This window comes from Podarcis bocagei (genome assembly GCF_964188305.1).
Source record: "Podarcis bocagei genome assembly, chromosome: 2".
NCBI lineage: Eukaryota > Metazoa > Chordata > Lepidosauria > Squamata > Lacertidae > Podarcis > Podarcis bocagei.
Genome location: NC_138126.1, coordinates 103,436,734 through 103,460,616, shown reverse-complemented (window position 1 = coordinate 103,460,616; position 23,883 = coordinate 103,436,734). Strand labels below are relative to the sequence as shown.

General features: G+C 42.1%; 1 protein-coding gene across 4 annotated transcripts in view; it reads right to left on the bottom strand.

Annotated features, from left to right (window-relative positions):
* The window catches only part of LOC308579837 (E3 ubiquitin-protein ligase RNF213-like), a 92,171-nt gene that overhangs the window by 35,493 nt on the left and 32,795 nt on the right, over positions 1 to 23,883 (bottom strand). For all 4 annotated transcript variants that reach the window (XM_081180797.1, XM_081180795.1, XM_081180796.1 and 1 more), the window contains 15 exons: positions 22,526 to 22,654; positions 20,891 to 20,989; positions 19,211 to 19,333; positions 18,383 to 18,566; positions 17,765 to 17,938; positions 16,470 to 16,628; positions 15,586 to 16,163; positions 13,606 to 13,768; positions 11,604 to 11,821; positions 10,584 to 10,724; positions 9,965 to 10,126; positions 8,072 to 9,206; positions 7,328 to 7,521; positions 7,004 to 7,156; positions 994 to 4,590 (listed from right to left, as the gene is read on the bottom strand). In XM_081180797.1, the coding sequence (XP_081036923.1) occupies positions 994 to 4,590; positions 7,004 to 7,156; positions 7,328 to 7,521; positions 8,072 to 9,206; positions 9,965 to 10,126; positions 10,584 to 10,724; positions 11,604 to 11,821; positions 13,606 to 13,768; positions 15,586 to 16,163; positions 16,470 to 16,628; positions 17,765 to 17,938; positions 18,383 to 18,566; positions 19,211 to 19,333; positions 20,891 to 20,989; positions 22,526 to 22,654 (7,209 nt within the window). The remainder of the gene's footprint in view (positions 1 to 993; positions 4,591 to 7,003; positions 7,157 to 7,327; positions 7,522 to 8,071; positions 9,207 to 9,964; positions 10,127 to 10,583; positions 10,725 to 11,603; positions 11,822 to 13,605; positions 13,769 to 15,585; positions 16,164 to 16,469; positions 16,629 to 17,764; positions 17,939 to 18,382; positions 18,567 to 19,210; positions 19,334 to 20,890; positions 20,990 to 22,525; positions 22,655 to 23,883) is intronic.

Here is a 23,883-nt window from a genome sequence, read left to right as displayed (position 1 = left end):
GCAATCAAGAACCCAACATTTCTGTCAGAACAAATCCCCAAAACTTGGTTGTCAACTACAACACCTATTTGACAACAAAATTCTATTAGATCTGATGGGAATGAAAATAAAATTAAAAGGGAGGCAGAGAGGAAAAAAGAAATGAAACTGCTGTTTGAAGGAAAAGGTATAATCTGCTGAGTAGTATTTAGATGCCTTCCTCTTAACCCTGACTTAAGCAGTCTAGACGTTGCTAATTTCTTGGACAGTCTTTCCACTGCCAAAGGAAGCACTAGGAAATCATTCCACCAACAAACATGGGCAAAACAGATCTTATTTAGATTCTCTAGATCTCTGGCCACATATGAGACACCAAGAATGCTGGCATCTGAGTTGCCAAAAAAGCAAAATTAATTGTATCACCTGCCACCTGTATCTGCTGTTTGAACTTTTAATTTCAAAATGTTTCTGGCACATGGAACACCCATGGCGAAGCGGATAGCAAGATATTCACTGTTTCATATTGAATACGATCAAATAAAACAATACAACTTGGTTTGCTGTTATGAGAGGCATCTACAGTATGCTTTACATTTGCATTCTCTCTTCCCTACTCCTTCACACACAAGCCCAAGGCTTGCTGTAGCACATTCTCTTTACAAACCGTATATCGCCATTACACCTGAACTGGACCAGTAGCTACATTTTACCTTGCTGTAAATACTGCTTGATGGACAATTTAATGAAGGTACGCCTGGTAATGGCTGCTTCACTTTTACCCATGAGGAATATCTTAAACCTTTGTACAACCAGTAAAATATAGCTTAGACCAGACTTTTGACTTAACATTTTCTGACAATATAGAATAATGATCTCCAAGGTGAAGAGAAATATATTTTCTGATCCATATGCTTCCATGTGTAGTCTAGAATTATTAAAGTTCTAATGCCATCTCAGGAGAGCAAAATTCCTAATGTATTAAAAAAAAGAACAAAGAAGTATTTCAGAACTCACCTCAATAAAGGTTGTGTGACCCCTAGACTCTGTCTCAAGGCAAGCATGAAGGAACTCTGCAAGCGAAGTGTGATGTTGCTGCTGAAAGTATACCTTGGCCAAGTCATCTGCCAGAAAGGAACCCAGCCGTGAATCACCAAGGCGGACTACAGAATCGGGCGTTGCACAGTTTAACAGGACCAACTTGGCTTCTTCTTGTACTTTTTGCATCAGTTCCTGAGGGGAAGCATCCATTTTCAGCTTCTCCGTCACCTGCAAGACAACTGAGGCACAGGTGTCAGGATGGTAGCCAACGAAGACATCAGAAGGGGTATATTTCTGCTGGCCCATAAAGTATTTTTCTGTTTCAACTGTTGTGAAGCTGCCCACCCATTTCTTCAATTCTTCCACAGTGTCTCTTTGCCTCCTGTCCAACACAGTATTGATGTCTAGGTAGTGCTTTTCAAGCCTGTTGATCAACGGGATGGGGAAATGTTTGTAGACCACCTCTTTCTCCTCAATGACAATCAAACGGAACTTAGGGTGCACTCTGCATTTCACTCGATGGGTCCCCAAACCCAAGTCAACATACTTTTGACCAGCAAGTTGAACGTAATACTGATTGAGGGCATCATAGAGGCTTTCATACAGATTTTGCAGGTTGAGAAGAATGACCATCTGCCCTGTCTCCATACAGATCTTCACTCGGTTGATGTTTCTGCAGATCTGGGTGTATTCCTGGTCTTTGGGAAAACTGGAACCAAAAATAATTTCTGGCTGCTGTGTACCTTTGAAAAAAGCCTGCTGCAGGATCTGGAGGGCTGCATAATTTTCCGTCAACACCAGCAGGTAACGGCATTCACCATCCTCATAGTCACTGTAAATGTTCTGCTGAACTAGATCAATTGTACCAATGTCCTCACGGATGACATATCCTTTATCCGAGAACCTACACATAAAAATGTTCAAGGCCTCAACACCTTCTTTACCACTGAAATTACGGAGAACTATCTCTGCTAGTTCACGGGAAGCTGGCTCTCTTTTCAGTTTTTTGGTTAAAGCAAACACCATTTTTATGAGACTGTAATAATCACGCAACCCAAAGAACTCCTTGCCTTGGGTCTTGCAAATTTCCTCATAAGCACTTGCAAAGATGGGAAATAAACGGTCAACTTTGTGCAGGACGGAGCGTTCTGAAGAGCAGATACCCTTTGCGCTTTCTATGAGTTCTTTCTTGTTTGGTTCTCCACGGGATACAAAGATGCCTCGATTCATCTTAGCTGGATCCAGCGCCCAGTTAGAGATCCCAATGAAGCCAACTTTTTTATGAGGGAGTGGATCATCATCAACACAGCCATCTTCCAAGAGCGGGTGAAGGGTCTTCAGAGGCATTTTGGGGGAGTCTTCAGCCAAGCCAATTTCATCTAATACCACCACAGAGACATACTCCTTTAGGTTCTTTCCTTCTTGGAAGCGAGCACAATGCTTGAAAGTGTTGATGATTCCCTCAGGCGTAGAGTGTGGGCTGCACTGAAAGGACACCAAATGGATTTGCTTCAGTTCTTTATAAAGCTCAGTATATGCAGCTTGGCCTTGCATGGCATCAGCCACAATCGTTTTGGCAAGAGATTTGGAACTGCCAGGCTTGCCAATGAGAAACAAGGGGATTTTAAGTTCAATGCAGATAACCATCATAAAAACATTTTCCTTCAGTGCCAAGTTCTTGGCGATTGTTTCCCTCAGAGGTAGGTCACTCAAGAAGAGATCCTGAACTAAGCCAATTTCTTCGAGGATTCCCTTTTCATCATCATATGGCTCTGGAAGGATGGTGCTGATGACTCTGCGGTACTCCCTTTTCCTTTCCAGGGAAGCATGGTAGCAAACACCCACTGAAAGAACCAAGGACCAAATGACTGGGTCTCGCTGGACAAAACCTTTAGCTGCCTTCCTCTCTGCAACATGCTTCTCCAGATGTTTCATTAGTAGTTCACTGTGGCTGTGGAACCACTTGAAGACTTCCACGCAGCGTTCCACATCCCTGAGGCTGATAAAGCTGCATTCATCATTCCTTTGCCTCATATACGTCTGAGACTCAAAAAGCACATCTGTTATTAACTGGAGCTCAACGTCAGACATTGGTATTGACCTAGTAAGTCTTTGCACAATCTGCTGTATATAGAGTTTTTCAGTAACGTTGTTCAACTGTCCGAAATCCCACACTAGAGGGATCATGCTAGGAGGGAGCGCATGGACACGGTATACCAGCTGCCTAAGAGGAATGGAGCCAAGCTTTTCCTTGGTCTCCTGTGCTTTGACACGGTAGCCTAAGCCAGCCGATTCCAAGCGCTGAATCATTTCCCCTGTATGCTTGCGATAAGGATTGCATGCAGCTATGATTTGCAAACCTGAGTTGTGGACCAAAGGCTGTCCTTCAACTGTGCGATCACACAAGACTTCCTTGATGCTGCTGACAGCTTCAGTGGTGTTGGCTTCATCAAAAAACAGGATGGTGTCAAACTGGTATTGTTGTTTATTGTCAATAGCAATGTCTTCTGCTTCCCTGACTTTGGCATAGATCGCATCCGCTGTGGTGCCTCCATGGACCTTGACAAGCTTCATGTTATCGGCATCAGCACCGCTCCTACGTAGTTCGCACAGGAATTTTATTAGCCTGGTTTTCCCACAGCCAGTTTCTCCCATGAGGACAACAGGGATACCACACCTGAATCGCATTTCAATGGCAAGGATCTTTAGCATATTGTCTGTTGTGAGCTCATATGTATCATCAGGATCAATTGGCCACTGTATTCCTAAAACCATGCAAAGTTTCTCAATTTTGTCATGTCTGGGCAGTGCATCAAAATTAATGTTGAATGGAACTCTCTGAAGGCACAATCCCTGGTATAGCTGAGCTGTCATTACATTTCTCTTGATGACACTCCCATTCAAAGGATTGATGGCATCAATACCACCATTAGCACTGGGTTGGAGATGAAAGCCAATGAATGTCATAGATACAGAATCCGCATTGAAAAATATATATGGGTGGGGTTCTGACTCCCACTTCTTCCGAATACGAAATGGAGCAAGATCTTCTTCTGTGACTCCTTCCATGTCAAAAAACTGATTCCCAGGGCTTTCATCAGAAATGTTTAGAGATGGTGTAGCAAAATCCTTTGCCATTAAAATCATAAATGTGACCACGAAATTTTTGAAGCCATGTAAAGTGTCGTTGACAAAATCAGCATTACAGAACACCGATGTTTCACAATTTCTCAGTTGAACGTTCAAAAACCAAGCAAAGTTTCTCAGTTCTGACCATGAAGGATCTATCACTCCACAGTGGATCAGGAGCATCTGCAGGCACTCCGCTGGTGTCCCTTCAACAGAGCCTTTTTCATACTGGAATGTGTCAAGACAATCTCCTCTGCTAGATCTTCTCAAGTACTGGTAGGGTCTCTGAAAGGCTTCACTACGGAACACTTCCTGATCTATACCTGGGTCTGAGCAATCATAGGACAGATTCCTCTGCATGTCCATTTCTAGGACTTCCTTGGGAGATCTGCAGATTACTTTGGGGAACACATCCATGAAGTTGTACTTCAATCCTGGAAAATACTTTTTAAAAAAGAGAGAGAGAGAGAGAGAGAAAGAAGGGAAAGGTTATCCCAATATCACACATCTTGGTCACTCATACTATTTATTTATTTATTTATTGGTTTTGGTAACTTTTCCACAGCTTTTAAACTTTTAAACTGACGAGTTAATACTGCTTCTCATTCATTCTATTTTCCTGGATAATTAAAAAAATATCAGTTATCTTAGCACACATACAATTTTAATATCAACATTCCATAAATACATGATTATGTTAGAAATCATTAAACTCATTAAAAATGGGAGCTTTGCAATAGGGTTTTTCAGTGGTGTACTAGCAAAGTACCATGTAAGAACCATGAACCTTGGTAAGTTGGATGTGATCAAAAATGAGATGGCAAGAATAAATACTGACATCCTGGGCACCAGTGAAATAAAATGGACAGGAATGGGCGAATTCAGCTTGGATGACCATCAAATCTACTACTGTGGGCAAGAATCCCGTAAAAGAAATGGAGTGGCCCTCATAGTCAACACAAGAGTGGTGAAAGCTTTACTGAGATGCAATCTCAGAAATGATAGAATGATCTTGATACGAATCCAAGGCAGACCTTTTAACATCACAGTAATCAAAGTTTATGCACCAACTACTGGGGCTGAAGAAACTGAAATTGACCAATTCTATGAAGACTTACAACACCTTATAGAAATGACACCAAAGAAGGATGTTCTTTTCATTATAGGGGATTGGAATGCTAAAGTAGGGAATCAAGAGATAAAAGGAACAACTGGCAAGCACCAGTTTGGAATTCAAAACAAAGCTGGGCAAAGGTTAATAGAGTTCTGCCAAGAGAACAAGCTGGTCATCACAAACACTCTTTTCCAACAACACAAGAGACGACTCTACACATGGACATCACCAGATAGGCAGCATCGAAATCAGATTGATTATATTCTCTGCAGCCAAAGATAGAGAAGCTCTATACAGTCAGCAAAAACAAGACCTGAAGCTGACTGTGGCTCAGATCATCAGCTTCTTATAGCAAAATTCAAGCTTAAACTGAAGAAAGTAGGAAAAACCACTGGGCTATGCCAAAGAATGCTCCAACTACCGCACAATTGCACTCATTTCACACATTAGCAAGGTTATGCTTAAAATTCTACAAGGCAGGCTTAAGCAGTATGTGGATTGAGAACTCCCAGAAGTGCAAGCTGGATTTCGAAGGGGCAGAGGAACCAGAGACCAAATTCCAAACATGCGCTGGATTATGGAGAAAGCTAGAGAGTTCCAGAAAGACATCTACTTCTGCTTCATTGACACTGCAAAAGCCTTTGACTGTGTCAACCACAGCAAACTATGGCAAATTCTTAAAGAAATAGGAGTGCCTGATCACCTCATCTGTCTCCTGAGAAATCTCTATTTGGGACAAGAAGCTACAGTTAGAACTGGGTATGAAACAACTGATTGATTCAAAATTGGGAAAGGAGTACGACAAGGATGTATATTGTCTCCCTGCTTATTTAACTTATATGCAGAATTCATCATGTGAAAGGCTGGACTGGATGAATCCCAAAATGGAATTAAGATTGACGGAAAAAATATCAACAACCTCAGATATGCAGATGACACAACCTTGATGGCAGAAAGTGAGGAGGAATTAAATAACCTTTTAATGAGGGTGAAAGAGGAGAGCGCAAAATATGGTCTGAAGCTCAACATCAAAGAAACAAAGATCATGGCCACTGGGCCCATCACCTCCTGGCAAACAGAAGGGGAAGAAATGGAGGCAGAGATTTTACTTTCTTGGGCTCCATGATCACTGCAAATGGTGACAGCAGCCACGAAATGAAAAGACACCTGTTTCTTGGGAGAAAAGCAATGACAAACCTAGACAGCATCTTAAAAAGCAGAGACATCACCTTGCCAACAAAGGTCCGTATAGTTAAAGCCATGGTTTTCCTAGTAGTGATGTATGGAAGTGAGAGCTGGACCATAAAGAAGGCTGATCGCCAAAGAATTGATGCTTTTGAATTATCGTGTTGGAGGAGACTCTTGAGAGTCCATGGACTGCAAGAAGATCAAACGTATCCATTCTGAAGGAAATCAGCCCTGAGTGCTCACTGGAAGGACAGATCGTGAAGCTGAGGCTCCAATACTTTGGCCACCTCATGAGAAGAAAAGACTCCCTGGAAAAGACCCTGATGTTGGGAAAGATGGAGGGCATAAGGAGAAAGGGACGACAAGAGGACAAGATGGTTGGACAGTGTTCTTGAAGCTACCAGCATGAGTTTGACCAAACTGCGGGAGGCAATGGAAGACAGGCGTGCCTGGCGTGCTCTGGTCCATGGGGTCACAAAGAGTCGGACACGACTAAACGACTAAACAACAACTAGCAATTAAGGACACAGTAGTTAAATACCCATAGGTACTTACAGATCTAGTTTGTTTTCTTGGTGATGAAGATGTTTGAAGAATTTCTACGACATACAAATGACACTGTTTCCGCAGCCAGAGTTTCCCATGTATATCTGCCAGGTACTGTAAAACTAAGAGCTTGAACAGAAATTCTGGAATTCCAGAATGAACCTAGGAAAATACAGGAATGTAGTACGTAATTTTAAAAAGAAAAATGAAATTTTCCTCCTCATTGAGTTGCTTAGTTTAAAAAAAAACCCCAACCAACCAATAACAACCAACTTTATTAAGTGAGGGGTAGGGTAAGGAGACAAAGTTCTGCCAAAACCATGGTATACTCACTGAAGAAGTGATATCAAAATGAAATATCATAGGCTGTTTCTGGTACTTATGGTGCAGGAATGGGAGAAGAGACTTCAGCACTTTCCCTTCATCCACGTGGGGGTCTATCAACCTAATAGTTTTTAATGGCACTTCAGAGTGATGTAGTTTTGCTTCCATTTTCTCTTGCAGCCTCTTTACATAGAGAGATTTTCCTATTGTTAATAATAAAAACATATCTGAGTTATTAATGGGCACAGCAGGCACACGATGGATTGGTTTGAAACTGAGAGCACTCAATGGTCTGGGCTTCTGCTGAGCAACAAGTAGGAAGAATCTGGGTGAGGGAGAGAAACTGATCCAATAAACACTTGGATATAGTCTTCAGCTAGAGCTGTACTAACTGTTTATCCCAAAATGTACCAGTCACAGCTGCCACCACCTGCCACCACCTCTGGTTTTCATCTTGGAATCATCTCTGTAAAAAGAGGTACTATTCCTTCCAACATTTATGTCTAAGCTTGGGACAAAAACACTAAACAGCAGGCTGAAATACTGTTCAAGTATAACTACTCTTTTAGACAGGCACTGAGCCTGCTGTTTAATGTGCCCCTTGCCCCTCATTATTCCTGTGCTGATCTTTCCAGTCACAAGCTGAAAGAGCATCACAGAAGGAAAAACAACAGACCATGTTTTATACCCTCAAGTTTTAGTCTACGCATTCTGAAACATAGATGGAAAACTAGATGTACTTAGTTCACTCACCTGCTCCAGCTCTTTCAGAAGCTACAATCCCAACACACATTTGGTCCTTGAAGACAGAAGCCGATGAACTTTGTGTTGCTTTGTAATGATTCCCAAGGTAGCCCTGAATGTCCTTCAGGGGCTGCTGAGGGATCATGTGAACTTTGAACTGGCTGAAGACAGAAGGGACATAGCAGTGCTCTCTCTCACAGTTGCAGAGAATTACTAGCCTATAATCATCCTGATGCTTTAAGTGAAGACTCTGGAAAAGTTCCTCAGACCTGTAGCCAACATCGTAACTCAACTCATCTGCAAACAGCAAGGTGTAAATCTTTTCCCCCTTATAGCCTGAAGTGAGGCACCGCCTCAAAAACAGTGCCACTTGTTCATAGCTGGTTTGTGGTGTGCAGAGCAGCACTTCATCATAAGAGGGTAGCATCTCCCCTGGACTGTTCATGTAGATGGCCAGTCCCGAAGCCAACACCTCAGAGCGAGGACAGAGAATGAGGTTAGGCCTGCCAGCATGAAGACCTTGTGGCAATTTTCGCATAACACTCTTCTTCTCCAGATCTGCCAGGGTGGCCAAGTAAATGCCAAGGGTTTCAATGTCCAGGCAGCCTGGAAGGAATGAGCCCATACTTCCCATGTACGACTCCCAGATGTACTCCAGTTGTACAGCCAACTCTTTCCCTCTTGCCACTGGCCCAAATAAATCGGCAAAATTCCTCTTTGCTTTTTTAGACGCTACTTGGCTGGAGACCTCCTGGATATCTTGCTTGCTGCAGTTGTGCTTTATAAATGACAGCATCGTTAAGGCAGCCTCACTGGGGCACTTTGAGCCAAGCTCCTTGCACAAGTATACAAACTGTTCTGCTGTATAGTAATTCAAATAATAGTACTGGGTTCGCTTCTCCGACATAAACTGGTTCCACTTTTCCAGGAAACTCTCCATCTTTCGGCAAATGAGTGGCAGAACATCTGTGACATCTCCATTTCCAGTAAGGACAGAACTAGAATTTAAATTGAAATTCATCCTAAGGCAGAATTCATGGTTGGGTGAGCAATATACACTAGCGACCCAACAGCGGAAAAGCATGTTTCCAGCAGAATGAAGGTCGATGAAAGACAGTGCAAGCCTCTGGACACTAGAAAATACCTGGGTGCAGAAGAAACACAGCAGAAGACAGAACAATGAATCTAAGTATCACAACACCAATGAATGTGAAATATGCATTACCCATTGCCACCCTTACTACTAGAATGCCTAAACTAGCGTTGGCCAACTCCATTTGCTTAGAGACAGAGCTACACCAGCAGAAACTATGGCCAAATTGAACTTTTAAGCTGGTTAACCAAAATACATGAAGGCGGTATCAAAAACTGGTTCTCCTAACATTTATTGATTTAAAAACTGACACACCACTTTTCATTTATAGAGCTCAAAGGGGTTCACAATATGTATTAAAATAATGGGGGGGGGGGAGAGACATTTACTCCCTGAAATCTTCTTCAACCTTTCTCCCTTCAACATTCTGTACAGGCAAACAGTCAACAAGCTCTGGTCCAAGGGCATTCAGGGTGTAAAATTTTAATTGTTTTAAAATTTATCAGGAACACTGAAATTTAGAAAGGTCAAGTGAGCCAAATGATGGAGCTATTCAATTCCCAAAGGAACATCCTAATCAGCAACAAATCATCACAATTCAATGTGATGCAAACTTCTGTGAAGTTTCAAATTGTATTTTACATCTCAGGGGGGAAAACACTTACTGAAATCTCTACAATCTCTCAAAGGACACAGATATTCAGCATGACTGGAAGAAGAACCCCATTACTCTTGTCCCCCACCACACATCCCTCAAAGGACAATATGAGTTTCAAAATACAAACAGGAAATTATGCCTGAAAACTGACCTCAGAAAACTTCTCTACTTCTGCACCTTGTTCTACCTTGCCTGACATCAGCATCAGCTTATTCATCAATTCTCGGAGCTCTTCTAGGGAGTACTGCCGTTCCTCTTCTTGGCCACCGTGACTTTCTGAGATAGTCAGGCACAGGACAGTATCCAAAGAAACCTAGAAATAAATTTAATCATTGCTTTATTTCCTTATGATGTCATACAAGGTTCCCCCCTACTATATGTAGAGATAGCAGTTGTCAGCGGTAAATAGGTTTATGCTAAATACTGAGAGGGTTGCACCAAATTATGAGGGCAATGTCTTTGGAAAGATGCCAGTAAAAAGTTGTGGCAAATGCCACCAACAGAAAATAGCTCTGTGATAGTGAATTCTCAAGTTCACACTCATGAACACTATGGGAGGAAATCCTTGATCGACTTAATGATGTTACAACAGAGAGGCACCAGGAAATGATAAAGGAAGCAGCTTATTGAAAGAAACACTTAGAAAGGGTTATATCATTCACTTTATAGCAGGCTGTTTGTTGGGTGTGGTATACAGAAAAAAATAGCTACTGAGAGATGAGGAGAAAGGTTACAAAAACTGGGACAATATACTACAAGTATGGTCTTACCTTCCGGCCTTCTGCTGGCGCCCTAATTCGGTAGATTCCCTTGCTATTGATTTTAGTTGCCAGTGATATAGATGACAGTTCCACAGAACCATGACTCTCTTTTATTGTTTTTAGCCATTCCAAGTATCTTGCAGAATCACGCTGTAGGGTTTAGGGAGAAGATATACTCTGAACTAGTCCCATATTTTATCCCAGAACAAATCATATGCTGATAATAGCATAGCCATGGATGACAAGGGAGCATGGTGTGTTGCTAAATGACAACCCTCACTCAAGGACATGATTATTTGAATCTGGGACATTTCTGTTCCGCTATTCTGTGCTGTGAAGCCCAGAGATATTTCATGAAATTAAAAGTAGCTACTGAGCCCACCAGCTGGTATGATGCACATAACTGCAGTGTATGCGGTAGAACAGAGCACAGGCATAAATTATATTCACATACAAAGCACACACTACTCTGCAGAATGTAGGTTTAAGTAGCTACAAGGTGGATATCCCTACAAAATCTCAATGTCCACACCAATAATTTTCTACCCTTCAATATATCTACAGTAAACTCACACCAGGACACGGGTGGCGCTGTGGTCTAAACCACAGAGCCTAGGGCTAGCCGATCAGAAGTCGGCGGTGCGAATCCCCGCGACAGGGTGAGTTCTCGTTGCTTGGTCCCTGTTCCTGCCAACCTAGCAGTTCAAAAGCACGTCAAAGTGCAAGTAGATAAATAGGTACCGTTCCAGTGCGAAGGTAAAAGGCATTTCCGTGCACTGCTCTGGTTTCACCAGAAGCAGATTAGTCATGCTGGCCACATGACCCGGAAGCTGTCTGCGGACAAACGCTGGCTCCCACAGCCAGTAAAGTGAGATGAGCGCCACAACCCCAGAGTCGTCTACGACTGGACTTAATGATCAGGGGTCCCTTTACCTTTAAACTCACACTGGATGCAGTATCTTTATAAAATACACAGCTTAATAACAGCAGATATACACAGATGAACTAAGGTCCAACTGCAGGAATTACCAGTTTCTTTGGGAGGTTGTTGTCACTCTCCAGAGCTTTCCAAAGTTTCCTCAAGCACTTCATGAGCTCCCCAAATCCCGATTCCCGTTTCAAGTCATACAACAGGGAGGAGTAGCCAAGGACAGCATCATGGAAACAAGCCACACGATCCACATCCATGTCATTTTCTCCCGCAGAGATAGAAGCTAAGTCCACAAATACCTTCAGCTCATTCTTATCTAAGGCAAATAAACAAAGTGAAAGACACCCCAAAGTTTACTGTCTATAAGTTCCGCCCCTGGAAATACTCCATGTCTTTCTACTAGGACCTACATCTTTATTCAGTGCTTGACACAAAGTCTGCATTACTTACGTTTGTTTGCTTCCTTTGCTTTTTATGTGAAGTTGTGAAGTGGAGTAAACCACAAGGAGGCAAAAGAACTATTGTGATAATCTGAAAGGTGTTTCTCAGAGGTTCTGAAAAAATGACATTGTGGGCTATGCTGCCCTCTCAAATTAAAAACAGGAAATGCATCTTGCTCTTTGTCCATTGGCCATGCCCCTCAAACATTAGTCTGCTTCATGGCGACCTACAGGGAAAACCCTGATGCGCTCTCTGAACCTATATAAGGAAGCTAGATTGTAGGTTGGGCCCATGCCATGTGTTCAACACTTCTGAGATGCACCCTTCAGAGGAGAACAATTGTTCCTTCCAAAGGTGGCATGGTTGGATTGAATAAAGGTAAGATCTCAATTGGGTGGGCTCTCTATTCTATGACTTCCCCTTAACAAACCTGCTGGAGGATTTGCCTCCCAAAAGCCACCTCATGAAAAGCATATTTACCAATCTTATGATGCCTCATAAACATTGCTGAAGTTGCCCATGCAGCTTCCCCACACACCTCATTAAGAGGTACATTTGCTGAGAAAGCTGCCATAGTCACAACCACCCTGAATGCACTGAAATCTGATTTTTCAAACAGGAATTTTTGAGGGGCTCATAAGCTAGCATAATACATCAACCTTGCTAAAGTGGAACTGGGCACCTTCTTCCCTAGTGTGTTAGGATGAAAAATAATAAAATAAGGAGTTCATTAACAGAACAAAACCTGTAACACAGACATGCATTTTCAGTGCTCTCCATATGTCCAAGGAAAGCCATGCTTTTTCCAACGGATGTGAGGGAGAAGGACAAAAAAAGTTGTTACCTATGCAAAAAATAATTCACTTTGGAAATATATGATGGATCCATTCTTAAAACCACTCTGTCCAAGTAAAAACTACAAAAATAATTTGCTATGGAAAGTCCTGTTAGTTCAGTAATTTTTCTTGCTGAAATGATTGCTTCTCTCAACCTTGTGCATGTCTCATTTAAAGATAAGGCTGCCTGTACAAATAAAAATACGATGGAGACATGAAGTGGAAAGAGATCCTCCTTCCTATGCCCTGCCCACATTTAAGTTTGTGTGCACATGCATATGTGTCTTGAGTGTAGAGCTATGTGTTCCTCAATGTGTAAGGAAATAACAAATTTAAGGGAGAAAAACAGGAAGCATGAGACAAGGGAATGAGAAAGGAGTTGGTGGCTGAGAAATGGACAATACAACATCCCATTTTGGGGTCCCTCCTGCACTGAGACATCTTGCAGGTGCCAGCTTGTACAGAAAACAAAATGAGGAAATACATCATGTAATACACCTATACAGTGGTACCTCGGGTTACATACGCTTCAGGACTCCGCTAACCCAGAAATAGTACCTCGGGTTAAGAACTTTGCTTCAGGATGAGAACAGAAATTGTGCTCCAGCGGCGTGGCAGCAGCGGGAGGCCCCATTAGCTAAAGTGGTGCTTCAGGTTAAGAACAGTTTCAGGTTAAAAACGGACCCCCGGAATGAATTAAGTACGTAACCAGAGGTACCACTGTACATAATATAACAGTGTACACGTGTACATCATATGTCCCAGTAACTTTTTAGCCTTTTAAAACTAAGAAACAAGAATGTCAGGTGCACATCTGTTCTACCTTCCAGGGATTCTTTGACCCAGCTGACGAAATCCCTCCTGAGTGCCAGCTCCTCAAGGCACCTACGACGTGGTTCAGTTATGTCTTGCAGCGATTTTTTTACACGCATCAATTCAATACTCATGGAGGAGAGCTTCTCTCCCTGAAACTGGAATTTCTGTACCTGAAAAGGGAATAATAGGATTGTACTGCACATTAAGGATGTGAAAACCTTTCCCTTGATTTCCATCTCCCATTTTTCAGCCCCATGGTGCTGGGTTTCAAGAGGAGGCATCATGGATTGTTTCAGACACGATTCCTTCTAGGAACACTGCAATGGCTCCCCACACCTCGCCCCTCTCAGGAACCTGCAGCTGCACTCAGTGTTCCAATGGCAAAGGATCAGGATCACCCTACCGCTGCTGCCCCACTGACCGCAACCAAGGCTTTTGTTTGTTTGTGAAGGCATTGGGGGGGGGGTAGAAAGGAAAATGAATTAAATCATAAAATCAGACAGAAGCCATGTTTAGCTGTCCAAACCAGTGGAAGCACAATATCTACATCAGAAATTGAACCAGATATTACCATGGCATCCATACAGCAGGGGAACATTTATTTATATTTTTCCCTTTCGGAAAACAATGAGTTAGGCTGCTTTATAGAGAGACATTTGTTGCTTGTTGCAACTACAACAGATTCTATACAAAGTGAAAGGAAAATCTCCCAAGAACTGGAATCCCCTTGTCTTTACAAGGGGGGAAAAACTATGGTAACGTGCCATCCCATGATGAAACATTTTGGAGATGCTGCTCAGAGTATAGTGTAGATGGCAAGTGGCCTTATGACATAGTAGCCTCCTGTAACTCTAATGCAGAGTTTGTGAAAGCCATGTAGGTAAGATGAAAGCCTGTAGCACCTAGGCACATCTTTTATTCCGCTAGATTTAAATTCAACCCCTTCCTCCCAATCTGCCCACAATGGCTATGATTTAAATATCACCACATCCTTACTACTTCTGACTCTTTGTGGGGATGCAAGTGAGCTAAACTTGATTAGATATGGCAAATGAACAGCACATGCAGTTAAATTTGGAAACTGTTACCATGAGCTAAGTAGCTAGTTGTATCTGCCCTTTGATATCCTGATTGCACTGGTTGCTACACTTCTTGATCCACTACTCAGTAGATACCACATGGATGAATACTCATCAGGACACACCTGACTCCCAAAATTATATTGAGTAGCATAGATAGACTATTTAGTAGCATAGAGATTATTTTTCTGCCTGTCAAAATGTCCTTAAAAGTTTGTTATTTTTTTGTTTTGCTTTCTCCAGTTACACAATATCCACATGGCAAATTGAGCCATAAGTTATATGTGTCTTGCATACCCTCCAAATTGCATACCCTCTAAATTGCCTACTGCGTGTAGATGGTTCTGCAGTATGGAATAGAAACGTAGTATAGGGTTAGATTCAACTAAGTTGGCATGCTAGAGGAAGCCAGAAAAAGTTCCACCAATGCAAAAGGACTTCCCCCTCTCCTCTTCCTATGTGCCCCTGCATTTTATACAGTACACAGTAGGAGGAGAGAGGATTGTTCTGTCTTGCAAGCACCTACCCTGAATCCAACCCATACAATTGCCTCTTTAATATGATTATAAAATTCTACAAACCAAATGCCTGACAGTATTAAGTAGCTAGGAATTGGGGGGGGGGGCTAATGGCTGGACATCCTTGGGGAAAGCAATTCACAAATGGGGTGTAATTACAAAAAAAAAAAACCTCTCTTGTCTTCAGTGCAGAAAAACCATGCTAAAGAAATTAAAGAGATCCAAAATGCCAAAGTACTAAACAACTCTATATGTAATCCACATTTGGTGTTCCTGTGATAACATATAGACCCCAATGAAAAGTGCACTCTGTCGGCTTTTGAACAGAATGAAGCTACATAAGTTTACTGGATAAGCTCTCGAACTGTGGTTTCAAAGAAATATACTTACGAAGTTAAGTAACTGTTGCAGGACTCTGAAGTCACCAGAGAGATTCAAACCTTCCCTGACCTTGTCGATAACCTTAGCAGAGTCCATGGCCAAATGCAATTCATGATATTGCTGGATTTGTTGAATCCGCTCATCTATCCATTCTCCACCATCCTGACGCTGTAGATTGCACATAACCTGAAAATCCTTTTTCAGATCCTCGTAACGGTTAGTAAAATCTCTGAAGAGCATGTCTACTTCAGAAAACATGAGCTCCCCAGATTTCAGACTGTTATACAGCCTCAAGAATTCACTGTAACAAGGATCAAAAAGGGAGAGAGGCACTTCATCAAGATCCAGAGCAGGAATGTCTTCGTCAACGACAAGTTTTTTGGCTGCCCACTCCCAGCAGTACTGGAAGACGTCACTCTCTTTAAAGTTATTCACAATTTCCGCTATCTTCTTCAGGGCTGGACTCAGGTGGTAATATGTCTCAATTTTATCAGCACTCTGGGAAATGTCTCTCACATTCACAACATCGTCCAGTGCTTTTGAGGCCAGGTTTTCACTGTGCTTCTGCTCTATTTCAGAAATTTCCACTGAAAGTAAAGAGAAAATCAGAACTTGGACACACACACAAAAAACTTCAGTGGGTCTTATCTTTGCTGTCCAATGGTTCACATTGCAGCATCAAACACCAAACTGTGACCTTTGTTTAAAAAATGAACAATAATTTGCAATTTCTACCCAATTTTTCTACTTGGATCAATCTGCTTTTCTGTTGTTGGAGAGTTCTGGGACATTCTCATTCCATGGTTTATTTCCACTCCCAATCTTTAACAATCTTTGCAAAGGAAAACTAACAGAGCCAGAGTTTTAAAATTACCCTCCCCCTTTAAAAATACCTTTTATATACTCTTGCACTTTCCTGCACATGTTCAAGAGGGATTCCAAACAGTTTTTCTCCCTCTTGACATACAGTAGTTCTTGCAGCCTCAAGCCAAGTATTCCTTCTAGTTTTGATCTGTGCTCTTTTTCATCAAACAGCGAAATATGCTTGGGCCCTGAAATGAAAATTGCCAATTACAATCACTTGCACAAAATCCCTATTTTTTTTCCTTTTACAAAACTTGGACTCACTATCTCCCAAATAAGCTCTTAAAGAACAAGGGCATTCCAGAACTCTGCTTCTCAACAGCTGGTGTGCAAATACCACTAAACGGTGATTTAGCATTACATGCACAAGCCACCCCGAGCCCAAGTGAAGCTTCAGGCTTAAGTGCTTCCCTTGTCTCCTATCCCACGATTGGATAAAAACAAAGATCAACCAAAGGGTGCACTCATTTTTAAGAAGGAATATCTTTAATACAGCAGGAGTAACACAACACAGTGGTAAGCAGATTGCTCTGTCAGTGTAAGCATTTCTGCTTGTCTGATGGAGCAATATCCCCTCTCCTTTCTTTGCATGCTGTTCCAAGGGTTCTCCCAACCCGCTGAGCCAATTATTGGGGGGGGGAGGGGACAAGTGAGACACAGGGGGAGGAACATGTGAAAAAAAGGTCCGCTGTGCTAGGGGAAGTCCTTGAGAAGGCTTCCACTGGTAGGGCTCATTAGCTGAATCCCACCCCAACCTTATAAAAGGCTACAAATAGCAATCACTATCTTAGAAGAAATATTCTCCCATCTTTCACACACAATAGGCATGCTAATTGTATGTGAACCTAGTTTGCATGTCATGCTAAGCCATGACTTACTGGGACTCTGCAAATGTGTGGGCTACTGGAGAATGGAACGAACACTGGCTACAGTCTGTAATGAGGAGGAGCTTAACCATAATCCTGGGCTCAGGCAATACACTAAACCAAACCTTAGCTTAGCTCAGCATGGAATGGGAGTAAAATAGACCAAGCTGCAAACTCCTAATTCACAAATTCACATGGTCCTGGTGAGCAATAGTTTGGCTTACTACAAAATGTGAATTTGGCAAATGACAGCTACAATACATGTGTCAACTAAACACAAAGCCACTATATTTGCTTCAGAACTGCAGTTTTAAAACGATATGCAATTCAATGTCAATTCAAATTGACATTAAATGGATATGCTTTAATTGAGAATCATTTATTAGCATTTCTTAACTGGACTTCAGTCCTACATTTTACACATCTTTCCATTTATATATACAGATAAACACACTTACTTAATTCCCAAATGGACAGAAACTGCTTCTTGTGCTTTAAAACCAGCTCTAAATGTTTAACTAGGATATGGCCTGTCATGAGTTCATCAGAAACCTTTGTATATATAGAGTCAGCGCTGGCCATTAGCTCTTGGGCTTCTTCAGTAAGTTGGTCCAGAATGTTTCCAACCTCACCTGTTAGATCAGTCAGGTATTTTAAAAACAAGCAAACAACCTTTGTCCTTAGGTGCTAAAATAACTTCATCCCCCATGGCAGCTGGAAGCAAGGTGACCCCTTTAGGTTTCCTAACGTCTCTCTGTTCTACACACAGTTTGAAAGTTTGCTGCCCTCCTTACAACAACGGTGACCCATTATTCGTCAGAAGAAATAAAACATAAAAGAATTGCAATAGCCCGCAACATCATACTCTTCCAATACGCACAATATTTGCGTTTCAGCATAAATCCTCTACCAGTTACTAAACCTTAACTGACTTTTCCTTTCTACAATGTCCAATTCTAATTCTCCTCCTATCCAACTCTGTTTTGATATTAAATAACCCTCTGTGCTCCTTTCAATAATAAGATATTTCCCACCTGCTCCCAGAACTTTACCCATTAAATAATAGCTGCACTTACCATTGAAGATGAAAAGATGCTTGATGTCTGGCCAAACAAGCAGATGATTCAGCACGCCTTCCAAATCTCTTATAGGCTTCCCTGCTACATCAGTTGGCCATGATTTTATGATGGCAGCAGATACAAGTTTACCCAGCTTGCTCAAATTGTAACGAGATATCAGTTCAAGGAGATTAGTCTGTTCCTACATAAGACGCAAAATATGTAGAGGGTTCAGGGCCCTGGATGTTTTGCCGCTAGAGGCAATGCATATGTTCTGGATACCTGGAGAAGGCAAACACCTTCTCCAGGTATCCAGAGCCTGTCGCTAAGGCAACTGCCTCACCTTGCCTCACGGGCAGGCCAGACCTGACAGCATTAGATAGCGATGAGTCTGTCATTTTATTTTCACAAATTTGCTACATCATTTTAAAAAGTTTACTATTCATAATGCAGCCCAATCCAACAGATTCCAAAAGGAACTTGCTTTCACAGATCTGCTCATTGTGAGATTTGCCAAATAATTTGCTGTCCTTTCCCAAAGGGTAAATTATATGGCAATAGAAATCGATTTAAATTTGATGAGACAAAAATACAGTTGAGGAATGACTTTGTAATCCTAGGATTGTCACTGAGCAGGGATTATCCACACAAAAATGGCTCCCAGTTACATGATTTGTCAGCCTGCCTTGATTGGCAATCCAGGAAGTCAAGCTGGATTTACCTGTGGCATTGAATCACAAACCCATTATTGCTTACTCCCACAGTCAGGCACATGTAGCATAATCTCAACAAAGTAACAGTACTTGGAAAATAAGTGTAGGATTCAGAAGATTTTAGATATAGTACCTGGTATGCTAATTTTATAGCGTCTATGGCACAGTTTTCAAAAGCTTTGCTAATCATAGGGTCAAATTGTTCCATTTCCTCATGGCAACAGCAGTAGGCTTTAATCTGTTTAACAGCAGATTCCTATCAGGGAAGAGCAAAAAGAAAAACAAAACATTCTACCTGGTTCCAGTTATTTAAGATTATCAGATAAGGAAAACATGGAGGTAAAGTAATTTAGAACAATAAAACAAAGCAAATAAATTTTTCTAGTAATAGTAACTAATGATAATTTTATTATTTAAACCCTGCGCATCTGGCTGGGTTGCCCCAGCCACTCTGGGCAGCTTCCAACACATAAAAACATAATAAAACATCAAACTTAAAAAACTTCCTGATGATCCTCCAGTCTGTACTGTACTGTGGATTAGCATAACTGGAGGATTTTTGTTACTGATAAGTGGCACTGTCCATTGCAAAAAGGTGAGACTTTTTAAGTAATGACAAAACAGATTTTTGTGTCACCTTGGTGGATGGGAGGAATAGTTGCACTTTAAGAGGTAGGTGCTCCAGGAGTGGAACGTAAGTTCAGCTGAGACAGGTACTAAAGAGATCAAGGGACATACAATTCTGTTTCCACAGCAGCTGCTCTTGCTTGGGCTCAGAGTCATTATCTGATAAGGAACTGCATTGCCGCTACCCTACATTGCATTTGGCATCAGTGGTTCATAGGGGAAGGGAGTAAAGGGCCTGGAGTGTCTCTGTGAGCAGGGAAATCTCTCTCTGATGACCCAAGGTGGGGTCTCCTGATATGCAGAACTGGGGTACTGAGAGGAATGGGAGAGGCCTCTTCTTCACTAAGGCTGCTTTCATTAATGAGATCTGGGCCAGAGCTGTGGCCTGGTTGGCTTGATAAGACTGCCTTTCCCTATCCATTTGCCTTTGTAAGGCCAGGTGTTGACCCAGAAAAAAAAGATGGGGATCAGCAAAAGATGAGGATCGGCAAGGGATTGTAACTTGAATTTGGGTTACTCTCTCCTTGTCCCTGCTGGTCAAGCTTCCCAGCTCTGTTAAGGAAAAGGATCTTTCCTCAATATGATAGTGACATGGAGTGACAGCAGACATCTCCTGAAACAAGACTGCCTAGAAGGCGGAACTGACATGCAATTTAATTGAGACACTTCCTGTCTAGGCTGGTATGCCATAATTTTACACAGGCTACCTGGCTCTAGAGTCCATCAGGAAAAGGTGGTGTGTAATATTGTGGGGCTGGCCATGCCCACTTTCAACTCTGGCCACACATATTTGGCACTGCTCATTGCTGAAAAGTAGCCATGGGGAAAAGGTTTCCCATCCCTGATTTAGATTGAATGTAGTACAGTGGTGTCTCGCAAGACGAAATTAATCCGTTCCTCGAGTCTCTTCGTCTTGCGGTTTTTTTGTCTTGCGAAGCACGGCTATTAGCGGCTTAGCGGCTATTAACGGCTTAGCGGCTATTAACAGCTTTAAGAAAAAGGAAACAAACTCGCAAGACGTTTCGTCTTGCGAAGCAAGCCCATAGGGAAATTCGTCTTGCGGAACGACTCAAAACGGAAAACTCTTTCGTCTAGCAAGTTTTTCGTCTTGCGAGGCATTCGTCTTGCGAGGTACCACTGTAGTTTCCATTTCATATGATACAATATAATCCATTCATCTCAGTACCTTTTTGATTCTGCCTTCCATATCTGTGATTAAAGTTTTCTTCCACTCTTCTGTGAATGTTGTATTGGCAAAGTCTATTTTCAAAAAATGATCCCAAGCCTAAGAAAGAAAATTATTATTCAGTTAAATTAACCCAAATTAAGAGCAGAAGGGGGTTGTATTCATAGGCCCTTGGTTCTCCCTGGCCAAGGCCCTCTTTTCTTCTTGGCAGAAGAAAAGAACAGCATGCGACAACAATCCCCTACCCTTTCCCAGTAGGTGAGAAATACAAAAAATGGAATGATGAAGACGACAGGGATAATGCCTGCATCTTTAGAAGACAGGTTGCATGCTTCACAGGAGCTTTTAAAAAGTGGCAAAAAATAAGTGACCAGATCCCCATCAGCGACATCAGCTTCTGACAAGAGGCATTTCGTGAGGCCTCTGCAGGATCCACTAGGGCTGCGAACTTACCTCATGGGATTCTGGCAGTGGCAGACTTGTAGATGCCAGCCTCACCTTCCTTCACCTGCCAGCTTACCTGGTAGAGGCCCATTTCAATACTACATGCAAAAGGAGGACCACACCTCTCCTTGATGCTTACTGACTTGTAACTGGGATTACCTGGCAGAAATGGAACTGTAATGGGCTGTTTTCAAATAAACTGTCAATCAACTGTCCCACCTTTGCCCCACAGTGTTTGGCAAGCCTCTGGGGGAAACCTACTCAGGCCTTCTTAAAAAGCTGGGACCAGGCATGTACACCAGTCCTTAGCTAACATGCCTACTCCTCTATGCTTTCTCCTACTGAGCATATACTCCTAGCCTGTGACCTCTAAGAGAGCATACGTTAAGATCCCATCTCGCTCTTTCTCTCTCTCACACACAAACTTTCTGTAGTGGTTAAGAGCGGTGGACTCGTAATCTGGTGAACCGGGTTCGCGTCTCCGCTCCTCCACATGCAGCTGCTGGGTGACCTTGGGCTAGTCACACTTCTTTGAAGTCTCTCAGCCCCCCTCACCTCACAGAGTGTTTGTTGTGGGGGAGGAAGGGAAAGGAGATTGTGAGCCACTTTGAGACTCCTTAGGGTAGTGATAAAGCGGGATATCAAATCCAAACTCCTCCTCTTCTTCTTCCTCCCACCACTTTTATAATTAGGCTAGGAACTATGACTGGTCATTTTTGCACACCAATAAAGCACTTGGTTCTCAGAAGTACAGAATCCCTCTCTTTGAACTCAATGCAACTGCTGGGTTCAAGTGCTGGACTAAGGAGAAGCTTGGCAGTCCCCTGCTCTATGTAGAGGAGCCACCACACTAACTTGGATATATTCCCAGTCTGGAAATGAGTGGCACTCCACTATCTCTCTCTCTCTGCATGGCTTTAATGATTTGCATCTGAGCAACAGTGACTCTAGGGTGGGCTCTCTGGAACCAACTTTCGATGGGTAAAACCTTGTATCTATGGTGTGACAGAAACCACAGATCTTAAGCTATCAAACAATAAACTCTCTTACATTTCTTAACATGTCAGAAAGAGCACATAGGTATGAGAAGGAAGTAAGGGCAGCTGCTAAAAAACCCCTCATTAAGTTAACAGGAAAAAAAACACTGCATACTGACAAAGATTGGGATAGTTTTAGCTGGAAAATACAAACCTTAAGTTCTGCTGGAAATGTGAATGTAACTGAAGATGAATATGAACGACTTTCTAGCAAAGGTTTTGTCAAAACTTGACGAAACCAGATCCGGGTATCTTCACAGAGCCTTTGGAATATTTCTGCAACCTATTATGCAAAAGGGAAAGTTACAAACCGCTGAATACAAAAGCAACCTACCACTATTGAGATTTTTACATTTTGGTTTTTATCTCACAGTTCTCCTATCGATTCCATTAGTCTCTCTCTCCCCCCACCCCAGCATTTACTGCTCCCTCCTTCAAGTATAATACAGTAGGCATATTCTGGTATAATAAAGAGGTTAAGATAATACAGAATATTCTATATATTAAAAAAGAATGCAATACACAACCTAAATAATGAGAGATAGTACTGATACTGGAGAAAGATGTCAACCTTTCATTCTACTTTATGCATCTCCCATATTATTGGGCACTGGGTGGTATTTCACATGCAAAACTCCATTCCAGATTTTGGTTAGAATTAAGCACCTTTTTTAAAAAAAGGTAAAGGACCCCTGACAACTGTCCAGTCGCCAACGACTCTGGGGTTGTGGCACTCATCTCGCTTTACTGGCCGAGGGAGCCGATGTTTGTCTGCAGACAGTTTTTCCGGGTCATGTGGCCAGCATGACTAAGCCGCTTCTGGTGAAACCAGAGCAGTGCACAGAAACACCGTTTACCTTCCTGCCAGAGCGGTACCTATTTATCTACTTGCACTTTGACATGCTTTCGAACTGCTAGGTTGGCAGGAGCTGGGACCGAGCAACGGGAGCTCACCCCATCGTGGGGATTTGAACCGCTGACCTTCTGATTGGCAAGCCCTAGGCTCAGTGGTTTAGACCACAGCGCCACCCACATCCCACAAAGCACCTTTACCTGCCAGTAATTTAAAAAAAAAATTTTTTTAAGGCTCCATTCTAAACTACACTTTAGAACTATTAATACAAATACATTTAGAAGTGTAAGATATCAGAGTAAAGAGAATCTTCTTTAGCCAATGCAATTTAAGCAGATGTTTAAACCAGTTAACATCACATACTCAAGTTTGGGCTTATGTGCTCCTCCACTTCCAGTTAACTGCAGCTTGTTGTTATTACTAAAGCATGAACTATAGTTAGCGTCAATTAGTATTTATTGAAACAAGTCAGGATCATTATTACTTAAAGTTTGCTTTTTCAATAAACCGTAGTAAACACTAACCAGTTTGTCCATTTGCAGTTCATTAAAAACAGAAGCAAAATGGAGAGAGGAAAACAAAAAAAGGGGAGGGGAAGAAAATGGATACAAGTTTCCACACTATCACATACCTGCGGTTATTTTTCTTAATGCAGTTTC